Consider the following 12337-nt stretch of genomic DNA (forward strand, 5'->3'; position numbering starts at 1 on the left):
GAATGCCTTTGTCACTGCACAAAGGTAAAACGAAATTTAGTTCATCATAGGAAAGCAAAGCCGCTGCATACTCGCACGCTGCCACTCTTGGGCACTTCAACCCAAGGCCATCCCATGTTAACCTAACTGCATATCTTTGAACTGTGGGGGAAACTGGAGCACCCAGAGGAAACCCATGCAGACACGGGGAGATGAATCTTACAGGAGATATTTTGGCCATACCCACTTGTCTGCCAGTGACTTACTATTGAGGGACCAAGGCTAATTCAAGTCTACATGCTAACTTCTTACCCTGGAGACTTGAAGTAGCCTTGGTCCCTCAATAGTAAGTCACTGGCAGACAAGTGGGTATTGCCAAAATATTTCCTGTAAGATTCATCTGCATCAGTGTTACTCAAATCCATCTTGCAAAATTAAACAGGAAATAAAAAGTCTGTGGAGTTATGACAAGCTGGTGCCATATGATCATGACTGCAACATTAGTGGTCATGATTAGCATCAAAGTTTATGCTTAGCAGTGAGGTTCAGATTTAACATCAGAGAAAGTGTTAGCAGTTGCGGTTACTCATGCTGGGATTAGCACTTAGTGTTTAGGGTTTCCATTAACAGACAGCACTGAGATATTTTCAGGATCTTCAAACCACATTTTCTCCACTTCCTCTTTCCCTTTTTCCCACAGAAGCTGGAGGATTCTAACTCCTGTTTTTGACATGATCATCAGGTACTCTTTGTTTTCTGGCTGCTGGAGAACGATAGCACGTGCGTAAACCAGTGACTGCGAGAATCGACTCAGCACTAGCGTATACAAAGCATCTCTTTCATCAGTGTTCAGAGGAAAGACACTTTCAAACCCTGCGATCACTGGAGCCCCGACCCCTAGTGGATTTTTGCTCTCGAGCATCATGTACATGATCATGATCGCCAGCTCGAACACGAAATAACCGCTGCTCATATCGCAGAAGTCCAGAATCCCACTGATCGTATAACCAGATGGTCCATCTGGCTCCACGAGGATGTTGTAATCATTCAGATCTCCATGATTTATACCTGCAACACCACATGACATCACTCATCAGGATGATTTCAGAACTTATTGCAAACTGAAGAATTATAAAAAAAAGCAAGTTAAAATGTTATAGCCAGCTACTTATTATTTTGTTATGAAACAGGCTAAGTACCAGTTAGCATCCCCAGTGTCTCCAGTGCAAGTTACCCCTACATGCTAATGCATCCCAGCTCCTGACTTACACTTGCGGAAGGAGGGGAGTTTTGGTACCACTTGATTTTGGTACTGATCAAGGACTCCTCTAATGATGCGCTGCAACGGATCTCCATCCAACACACTGAGATGATTGTTTATCAGAGGAACATGGGACAAATTCCAGATGAAATTCTCCCTCTGAAGAACATCAAGGTTCTCATGCTCCATCTTCATGAAAAAAACAACATACGATGTAATATACTGTACTTTATTAAAGATATGAATGTTTCCTAATTACACTATTTTAAAAATTCATTTTACTAATTATTTTCTACTATTTGTTTCTCTTTTCTGCTTTGTTTTTCATTTTTAAAAATCTTTATCATCTGTATTTTCTTCCATTCTTTTATATATTATTTTTATTAATAAGTTGCAATATTATTCTGCTGTTTGTTTCAGATGTAATTAATCAAATTATCATGAATTTTTATACAAAACATAAACAAACCCAGTTGTTAAAGTGGACGTCTCACCTGGAATAAAATCTGGTCCAGCGTGGCAGCCATTTTCCCCATTTTATATAGTAGCTGTGGTGTGCAGGTGATTTTAGCCAATGGGGTTCCAGGCAGGTATGTCAACAAACGCACCAGATATTTCTGCAGGCCATATCCACAATCTAAGGATCAATCAGAGCAGAACATGTCTAACCATTATATCATCTATAGAAAAACAGGTCTTCCTTCAAAAACACCACTTGTATAATAACAGAGTAATGTTACAGTTTAATATAATAATATGTATAGTTCTGAATCCTGGTGATGCCAAAGCCATCTGCGGCTGGGAGTCCAATAGAGCAAAAATTGACCATGCTGTGTCCGAAATCACTCACTCGTTTACTACTCCCTACATAGGGAATTACTATATAGAGGACTATATAGTGAGCTCATTGACAAAATGAAAAAACACTTTCGGACACTACTCCGTCATGCCGTTATTTACATCATTACCGTCGCACAATTAAAACGTGCCAGATCAGTCGGCTGATGGGTTTTCAAATAATAAATACATGCATATATATTATTCCGAGTGTATTTCCCACATTAATAACCACAAAGTACTTTGTGCTTGCTGCATTTTTCGAGGCTTTTAAATCAAGGCTGAATACTTTCTTCTTTGCCGCTGCCTTTTATTAAATCAAATTTGAGGCTTTTGATTAATTCCTCACTCTGCACTCTAACTTTTATTCTTGTATTTTATCTGGCTCATTCTATTTTAGATTATTTTCTATTCTCTTACTATTTTTAATTGTACTTGAATGTCCATTTATAATGTGTTTCTTCCTCCATCCATTCACCCCAACACACTTTATTTTCAGTGCGACCACAATGCATGATATTGCTTGGTTAGTGACCATTGGTTGTACACTACTTTTCATGATACGTTGTGGGATACTTTGAGTCCACTATATAGGGTGTAATAATTCTCACTATACATTCGGACAGCACTACAAAATGGCAAACTCACTATGTAGTCCAATATATAGTGAGTAGGGAGTGATTTCAGACACAGGGTCTGTGTCAGCAGGAAGTACCCTCCCCTATCAATCACAATGACACTAGCCAATCATGAGCATCTGTGAGCTCATGCATGTGGAAGGAGGCAGCTAGCGCTTAACTCTGAGTGTTACACTGCCCCATGACACAGCATGAGCAGCAACACTGAAAGATGCAGTTGGCTTCATATGTCTTGGAAGAAGACATACAGTATGAAGCCAACATGTACCAACATGTACCAACATGTGCACTCCCTTCCCAGTTGGTAAATATTGGGGAGATCTGATTGGTGGGTGAAAAGTGGCCAAGATTAAATTTGCAAAGTAAAAAAAAAAAATAATAACAATAATAGCGGACAGTCAAGATTCACTACAGTATTGTTAACTGATAAAGTACACTCCTGAAGAATGGTGCAGGGGACTCAAATGTGTATGGGACTCAAATAAATATTTTTGTGGCTACTGCCTCACATGGAGGCTGTAGCCACAATGTCATCGTGTTGTAAGAATGTAAGAATGAGTGTAACAGTCGCGCATGGCACATGCACATACACGTGTTCTGATTAAAATGGCCAGTGAGTGTATACAATTCGGTTCACCATTTGAAATAAATGGATGAAAGAAATCGCTTTCAGACATGTTTATGCTCATCACAGAGGGAAAGCGCATTCCTATTTTAAAATATACTCCAGGTTGTCCCCCTTTCCTCGCCTTCTTCAGCCAGTGGTCCCATGTGTGATGTAGATATGACGTACTTCCGAATTGTTACGGGAAGTTGTCGAAAACAGTATTGAGAACACTGAGCTCTAGCGCCGGTCCTTTTCCTGGAAATAAGAGTTTGTGTCATGGCGACAGCGTGTGTATGTCAGCCTCGGTTTGGAGGTTTCGGTTTCAAAAACTGTAAGAGGTAAGAGTAGAATAATATAAAGTACAGACACTTGGTATATTTTACTTCTGTAATTTTTAAATTGTTCATTTTTGTGGCTACTGCCCCATAGAGTAAATATATATGCTATATTTACTGTATGGATATGGGATCAGAAAACAATTTTATTTATAAGCAGTAGCCACATGTACCCATAAGGTATCTATTTTTAATCAGTGATGCACATCTGTGGATTGGGTTTTGGTGTAAGGTGTAACGTTTAGGGTTTAGCGTGTATGGTGTCATGTGCAAGAGGCTCACTAGATAATAGTGTTAATTGTAAGTTCTATGTTGGAGGTTTTAAGAAACTGCATTTATTAGCTAATACCTCAATGAAGTAAAAAGGTCACACCCACCAATCAAAGCACTCTGAAGTGAACAGGGTATGCATACTTTTGTGAAGATTCCTGCTTTATGGGCAAGGCTACCTTCCTTACACCCTGTGTGATTTCAAACAGTCTGTCTGATGTCAGAGGGACTGACACACCTCCAGACCAATCAGCATATTGCTGGGTTTCAGTCACGTGACGTTTCTTAGCAGCTTTACCAGAAGCGAAATAGCTGGTGGTCTAAACAGCTGCCGTAGTGCAAACAACTAGCGATAACTTGTCAGAGTATGCTCATAATCTAGAAGCCACCGCTCACTTTAGATATATTCAGAAGATTACTATGTGCAATGGAATAGAGCCCTACAGTCTGGGAAAGAAGGATTTGTCATACAATCTTGAAAATTACCCTTCAATCGAGTTCCCCGACATCTCAAATTATCTGGTGTTGCAGACGTCCTTCTACACCGCAAAACAGATGAAAGCGTGGAAGAGTATTGAGGCTTTAAACTTTTTTGTATATGGCTGGGTAAAGGACCTCGGTATCAAGTCGCTGCCGAATGAATCCTGTATTGTTTTTGCCCGTGTAAGTATGGTTTTTTTAAGCTTTTTGTTCACCTCTTTACAACGAAGTGCTGCAAGTTGAAATGTAAACAAACAGCAGTTTGCTTGATTCTCACTTGTGTTGGCTCTTATCTCTCAGGTAAATCATTCACAAAGATCATAAGAAACCCCTTTGAAGACCTGGATCTTAGTTAAACAAGATGGAGAAGTGATCACGGCGCATTGTAACTGTATGGCTGAGTAAGAATTTTGTTGCGACCTTCATGCATATGGACTTTGTGAGGAGTAAACAAAGAAATGGCTGGGGACTTCAACGCATCAAGGCTGAAAAAAGTACTGTAAAATAATGACACATAGCAAGAAAAGTACTTGGAAAACACTAAGGACATAGCTGAGAGGGAAATACAAACCTTTCATGAAGTGATCACTGCAAACTCGAGCATGCTTCGACTTGGCTCCCTTTGATTTCAGTGAGAGGTTCAAAAGCCACCTTTCTCGATGTCTTTTTGTGAAATCCTGTGTTCGTTCACCCTTTTTTTATTAGTTCACGGGGAACCCTGAAGAAACTTTTATCAGTTTCACAATTTGATCGATTCGAACAACCTAAAACAACGCAAGCGTAAGGCATTTTTCATGCAAGCAATGCACCTTCTCCATACAAACGCTTTGTCAACTGAGCTTTGGTAGACCACCAGCTAAAGTTTTGAATAACTAATTAGGCGGATGTGATGTCATGTGAAACCCAGCAATTGAGTTTGGGAACTGGAACAGGAAGTAGTGACCATATAAGGAAAGTAAAGGGAAGGAGAGTGTGATGGTTGAGCAAGGGCAGAATGAGAGTAAGGTGTGTATATGTCATTACCAATCTCCTCTAGAGCCATGAGCTCCCCTCTGACGGTGCGTAGAGCTGTCTGAGCTGGAAGTCCATTCTGCTTCAGGAAATTCATGCTGTGTGTCTGCACCTCAAGCAGCTTCACATTCACACTGTCGAAAGTATTCATGACCTTCAACACAAACTCTCCAGTGTCCACACACACCAAGTGGAAGTTCTGATCATCATAGCTGGGCAGAGGGTGTATGGTGGATACAGTTAAACCAAAAAGATGTGCAGTGATTTCGGTCACCTGAGAATGGCTCAGGTTTGGCTTGGACTCTTTCGTTAACATCACTGTAGGAGGAACAACATAAGGAAAGATTAGTTTCTGACCATGAAACTATTCAGATGAAATTAAAACAAAAACAAACAAAACAAAAAAAAATCCAGAGAAACCAAAACTGGGTCGTCATTGGATCTTACAGCAGGACAATGATCTGAAGCATGTCAAAATCAACACAAAAATGGTTCACTGAGCACAGAATCAAGCTTCTGCCATGGCCATCTCAGTCTCCTGACCTGAGCCTCATTGAAAATCTGTGGGCTGAGCTGAAGAGGAGAGTGCACAAGAAAAAGCTGAGAACCCTGGATGATCTGGAGAGATTGTGTAATGAGGAATATTCTCAGATGCCCTGCTCTACATCTCCAACCTTATAAAATGTTATAGGAGAAACTCAGTGCTGTTTTACTGGCAAACAGAGATTGTACAAAGTATTAAGTGCAGGGGTGCCAATAATAGTAGCACATGTTCTTGTTGAAAACAATTATTTCTTGATGAGGGATTTGTTTTTCTCTGAATACATTTATCTTCAATTAAAAGGTTGGATTTTTTTTCATTTTTTCAGTGGGAGATGAAGTGACTTCAACAAAAGGTGGATTTTTTCTAACCCTTTTTACTAATCTTTACAAGGAGTGCCAATAATTGTGTGGCACACTGTAGTTATTTTTTTCTACAAATTCATAGCCAATAAAAATACTGTATAACAGTCTGCATGACTTGGATTGGTTGACAGCTCCAGTTTGTGATATTTCTGGAACTGGAACCTTAGTGATTTGCCTTGTTGAATCCATAACACAGGGTCATTTTGGAAATCCCACTTAGATCCTAGTAGGGAGCAATGGGATGAGGACACACACACACACATGCACGCACACACAAAGATGTCTCAAACAACACCACTGGTTATGAGATAAATTATAATCTCTATAAATATCTGCAATAGAAATTACTTGCATCATATTTCATTTTGATGATGATATTATTATTATTATTATTATTACATGTTGACAAGTCAAATAGACCCTGTAACTCTCTCGTTCATGTGTCATTAACATGAGTCTTGAGTAACTGGATCACAAATGGACAGCTGAGACACATACAGTGGTAACAATAACAATACAGTGGTAACAATCACAGCAGGAAGTCTATCGGCCTCATCGCCATTTCCACGATACTAAAACACAGAGCTGACTGCAACTCCAATCCTCCATTTTGAGCTAATTTATCGCCATGCCACTTAGATGTGTTGCTGGCCGGTGCAGCAACATGACAGAAGGTGGATTTACGTTGCATTCATGGTCCAAGAATGTTCAAACTGCAAAGATTTGGACACGTTTTGCAAGAAGTTCACGGGCACATTGGATGCCTACGAAGTAGTCTCTCCTCTGCTCTGCACATTTTACTGAAGACTTGTACGAGACCTCTGATCTGTTGAGGAGCGTTGGCTATAAGCCCGTATTGAAAGAGGGTGCAGTATCAACAATTAAATAAAACTACAAGAAAAGGAAAGTATTTCTTTCTTTCTTTATTTATTTATTTTAAAAGGAAAGTGAGTTTAGTTGCACCAGTTTTCCTGGAGCGAGCCGAGGGTTGTTGATAAAACCCAGGACGGAACAGGATGTGACATATCGCTTGGGCAGTGACCTCCCCATGGTTGTTGCTAAAACCGGTGACATCCTGTTCCATCCTGGGTTTTAGTAATTGCCTGAGCCGAGCAGTAATGGCGGAGTACTCAGTAATGGACAGAATGGAGAAAGAGTGGAGCAGCCGTCTTATTTCTAAACTGGATATTGCTGCCATCTCACCCTTATGTGGAAGAAGTGAATGAACAGAGAACTGAACGAACAACTGAAAGTCAGATTGTTTCAAAACAATCGGCCACAAGGTTGGCCTTCAAGAAGCGAGAACACAGACGGGTAAGCTCCGACTCTCATTTGGATATAAAACAACAAAAACAGCACATTGTTTACCTGAATTTAGATTAATACATGTAAATTGTATTGTGTGTTTAAGTTACCAGTATAAGATTATTTAATTTCTCTTCAGAAGAAGAGAAGAAGCTTTATTGTCATTGTACAAGAATACAATGAAATTCCGTTTGGCAGCACCTCTCTTATAGCAGCTGCATGTCACAGTCACAAGAAAATATATTAAACATAAATAGGAAAAACAGTAAAGTGCAGATAAAATGTAATATATAAATAGTCTGTATTAAAGTTGCAGTCTATATTTGAGGTGCAAGAGTTATTGTCCATTGACTGGGAGGTAGTAGTGTGTGTGTGTGTGTGTGTGTGTGCGCGCGCGCGTGTGTGCGTGCGCGTGGGGTGTGTGTGTCATGATTCCTGCAGCAGTCTCTTCACAGCCATGAGGAAGAAGCTGTTCTTCAGTCTGTTGGTGCGGACTCTCATGACTCTGAGTCTGCCAGAGGGGAGGTTGGAAAATAGAGAGTGTCCTGGGTGGATGTGGTCATCCTGGATCTTTGTGGCCTGTCGGAGGAGCCGGCTCGAGTAGACCTCCTCTAGGCGTAGGAGTGGGGAGCTGATGATCCACTGAGCAGTCTTGATGACCCGCTGCAGTTGTTTCTTCTTGGACACAGTGCAGCTGGCATACCACACCGTACATCCGTAGGTCAGGACACTCTCTATTGTACAGTGATAAAAGTTTTTCAGCAGAGGTGGAGGGAGTTTGTTCCTCCTCAGCGTTCTCAGGAAAATGAGACACTGCTGGGCCTTTTTAATAATGTGGGTGGTGTTCACAGTCCAGCCCAGGTCCTCTGAGATGTGCAGTCTGAGAAACTTGAAGTTTTTGACCCGCTCCACTTCTTCCCCATTGATGCTCAGGCCTGAGTGTAGTGTGGTCCTTGTCTTCCAGAAGTCAATGATGAGTTCTTTTGTCTTCTTGGTGTTGAGGTTGAGGTGGTTGTCACTGCACCAGGCCACCAGTGCTCGGACCTCCTCCCTGTATGGTGCCTCGTCATCATTGTTGAACAGTCCAACAATGGTTGTATTGTCTGCAAATTTAATGAGGGTGTTGGAGCCATGGGTAGCGACACAGTCGTGGGTGTACAGCATGTACAAGACTGGACTCAGAACACAGCCCTGAGGAACACCGGTATTGATGATGGTAGAGGATGTGGAGGTACCCATTCTGACATGCTGGGGTCTGTTAGTCAGGAAGTCCTTGATCCACAGACACAGGGAGGTTCCACGTTGCAGTGTCTGCAGTTTGGTGATCAGTCGGCTGGGGCTAATGGAGTTAAATGCCGAACTGAAGTCAACAAACAGCATCCTGATGTATGTTTTGGGACTTTCAATGTGGCTGAGAGCGGTGTGGAGGGCGATGGAGATGGCGTCATCTGTGGATCTGTTGGACCTGTAGACGAACTGATGTTGGTCAAAGCCAGGTGGAATATGGGCCTTGACATGCTGTAACACCAGTCTCTCCATACATTTCATAATCACCAGTGTCAGGGCCACAGGGCGGTAATCATTCAACCCTGTGATGGCAGAGGATTTGGGCATGGGGATTATGGTGGCAGTTTTCAGGCAGGTGGGGACTGTGGGTTGCTGCAGCAAACAGTTAAAGATGTTAGTAAATACAGCAGCAAGCTGATGGGCACATTATTTCATCACCCTTCCTGGTACTCCATCTGGTCCTGGTGCTTTGCTGGTGTCAATGCCTCGCAGGACTCGCAGTACCTGATGTTGTTGGATGGTGGGGGGCTGGTCATGCTCTGATGGTGTCAGCTGTGTGTCCTCTGCCTGTTTGCTGTACTCTTCAAAGCGGGAGAAAAAGATGCTAAGTTGGTCTGGAAGAGAAATGTCAGTGGGGGAGGGGGTGTTGTGGCATTGTTTGTAGTCTGGAATGTTCTGGATGCCTTTCCACATGGAGAGGGGGTTGTTTTCCCTGAAATTGGCCTCTATCTGCTCTCTGTATTTTGTTTTAGCAGCCTTGATGCCTCTAGTCAGGTCCACTCTAGCCTTCCTGTAGGCCTGTCTCCTGACCTCAGTGCTGAATCCCTGGCCTGGAGTAATGCTCTGATATTGGTGTTAAACCAGGGTTTCTGGTTGGGGAATATTTTCACCCGTTTCCTTGTTGTTACATTGTCCATGCAGAAACTGATGTACGACAGTACAGAGGAGGTGTGAAGCTCAATGTCTGATTCCTCAGAGAGCGCCCATATGGTGTCCTCAAAACAGTCCTGCAAGGATAGTGTGGCCTCCTCAGTCCAGCACTGCATGGACTTGTACTGTGGCTTAGACCTGCAGATGAGGGGCTTGTAAGCTGGTGTCAGGAACAGGGCAAGATGGTCTGAGTGTCCGAGGTGAGGGGAGGGGCAGGCTTTCTAGGCTCCAGAAATGTTGGTGCAGACCTGGTCTAGTGTTCTGCCCTTCCTTGTTATAATGTCCACATTCTTATAGAATCTGGGGAGCACAGTCTTGAAATTGGTGTGAAGTCCCCAGCCACGATGAAGAAGCCCTCTGGGTGTTTGTTCTGCTGCCTGCTGATGCTATCATGTTTATTGTTAAAAGCGCTATACAAATAAACTTGACTTGACTTGACTATCATGCAGCCTACTCATAGCTACACTAGCATTAGCTCGCGGGTGGATATACACAGCAGCTACAAACACTTGAGTGATTTCTCTGGGCAGATAAAAAGGTCTGTACTTTTACAGTAGAAACTCTAAGTCTGGACAGCAGTGTCTCTCAATAACGGCAGTGTCTGTGCTCCAACTGTTGTTGATATAGATGCACACACCTCCTCCTCTCATCTTACCCGAGCCTGATGTGCAGTCCGCCCGGAAGATTGTATGACCTGCTAGCTCCACAGCTAGGTCCAGGATGTTTTCATGCAGCCAAGTCTCAGTTATCACCATGATGCAGCTGTCTATCCCATTGTTAACGTCCCGTAGTTTAATCTCGTCCATCTTGTTGACCAGGGAGCGGACGTTGGCAAGAAAAATGCTCGGAACCGCTGGTTTACGTGGAGTCTTGGTTAGCCTAGCTCTGATGCCGGCTCGTTTGCCCTGCTTCAAGCGTCTTTCGCAGCACTGCTGTTGCCTCCTCTCTGTCCGTTCTTGCCGGCGTATCCTCTCCAGGAACGAGTCGAACCCTTCTGGGGTCCAGCTGGTCCAGTGTTGTTTGAGGCTGATAAGTTCAGTTTGGGTATAAGTCCTTCTCAATGTGTAGCTGCTAACTAAAGAGGAGCACCAGGTCATTGAGTCTTCATGCGCTGCCATTTGGCTGGTTTTCACTAGAAAATGAATGTGATTGTGATTTCAGAAGGTGATAGTCTCAGTTAATCTGATTATTTAATTAGCCTTTTACATTTTATCAGTGAAAATGCATGCATGTACATGTATGTTGCACAAGTTATAACACCTATCCTGTTTTAATGAGAGTCAACCCACAATCAATGAAGCCAAACCAGTTGAGCAAGTCAGTAATGGTATTTCTTACTTTCACCATAAATTTTTATTGATATGACTTTGGTCTATAGCTGTCAAAAGCCTCGGCCGGTTACTGCTGTGACATCACGTACTCAGGGCTGGCTGGTTCAGCGGAGCAGCTTGAATGGCAACTTTTTGGTCGATTTTAACTCTCAAAAATATATTTCTTTAAATTCCCATTTATGCAGCATACAAGAGTCAAGGATGGAGATACTATCCACTCAGTAATTTATTTAAAAATAAATGTTCTGCGTATCTCCTTTAAGTATGTGAATACAGAATAATAATCAGTTACACATACAACATAACAGTTAATTATTGTGAATCTTATCAGTGGTGATATCTTTAAATTCCCCTTTCATGAGGTTTAACCGCAGACACTTGATTTGCTTGATTTCCATATCATTTCTGTTAAGTGTATTTATGCGCATTTTGTATATATTATATTTATTTACTTATCACCTTTCTTAGCTCTCAAGTTCTTGCTAGGTAAGACTTTTTTTTTGTCTTATTATTTTTGCACCTTAACTTTTTGCACCTTTGGGACCAGCACAAAAGAAATTTCGTTGTACCTTGACAATGACAACTAGAGACAATTCCCCTGTGGGAAATTGTGAGAGTGATGCAGTGCGCATAGCAGTCGCTATTGCAGGAGCTGCACTGAACTGTGTGAATGTGTGACTTGCCATGAGGCGACAAACATGTGTCTCTCTGAGAGGGAGCAGCCCCTCCCTCCTGTGTGTGTGTGTGTGTGTGAGAGAGAGCGAGCAGCCCCTCCCCCATACGCGCGCTGAGCGCAGAGACACAGTGTCACACAGAAAGTGAAGGATTTTCTCAGAGTGCTCCCTCCAAACAATGGGGATTTACACGAAAACGGAAGGAGATATTCACAAAATTCTTTCACATTGAGCGCCACAAGGCTCTCCTGAACACATTGATGTATTTTTTTCTGTAGTGTAAAAAATGAGGACAATAGAGCGAGTTAAAAACAAGTGACTTTTCTGATTTTGCAGTAAAAGCGCTGCCACGTTTATAATGGGAGTCTGTGGGGCAGCACGCCTGTCCTCTCCTTACTTTCAGGCTTCTCATTCAAAAACTGCAAATCCTATCGTACAGGTAGACACATTGTGTGAATCAGGACAAGTGTGACTACAACTTTTGAG

The 12337-nt window shown here is 42.3% G+C and overlaps 1 protein-coding gene across 1 annotated transcript; it reads right to left on the bottom strand.

The window, feature by feature from the left end:
- Positions 1 to 583: 583 nt before the first annotated feature.
- Positions 584 to 5734, bottom strand: LOC132898997 (hydroxylysine kinase-like). Its single transcript, XM_060940656.1, has 4 exons — positions 5431 to 5734; positions 1735 to 1877; positions 1249 to 1429; positions 584 to 1047 (listed from the first exon to the last, which is right to left on the bottom strand). Exons 1-4 carry the CDS (start codon positions 5732 to 5734, stop codon positions 584 to 586), a joined length of 1092 nt encoding a protein of 363 aa, XP_060796639.1.
- Positions 5735 to 12337: the final 6603 nt, after the last annotated feature.

Source organism: Neoarius graeffei, chromosome 15 (assembly GCF_027579695.1).
Source record: "Neoarius graeffei isolate fNeoGra1 chromosome 15, fNeoGra1.pri, whole genome shotgun sequence".
NCBI lineage: Eukaryota > Metazoa > Chordata > Actinopteri > Siluriformes > Ariidae > Neoarius > Neoarius graeffei.

Excerpts from the sequence above, each read along its gene's own strand:
- LOC132898997 (XM_060940656.1), bottom strand. The coding sequence starts at position 5,734 with ATGTTAACGAAAGAGTCCAAGCCAAACCTGAGCCATTCTCAGGTGACC. Across the intron at positions 1,878-5,430 it reads CATGGCTCTAGAGGAGATTG|ATTGTGGATATGGCCTGCAG; the intron begins GTAATGACATAT and ends ATTGATCCTTAG. Across the intron at positions 1,048-1,248 it reads ACTCCCCTCCTTCCGCAAGT|GTATAAATCATGGAGATCTG; the intron begins GTAAGTCAGGAG and ends GTGGTGTTGCAG.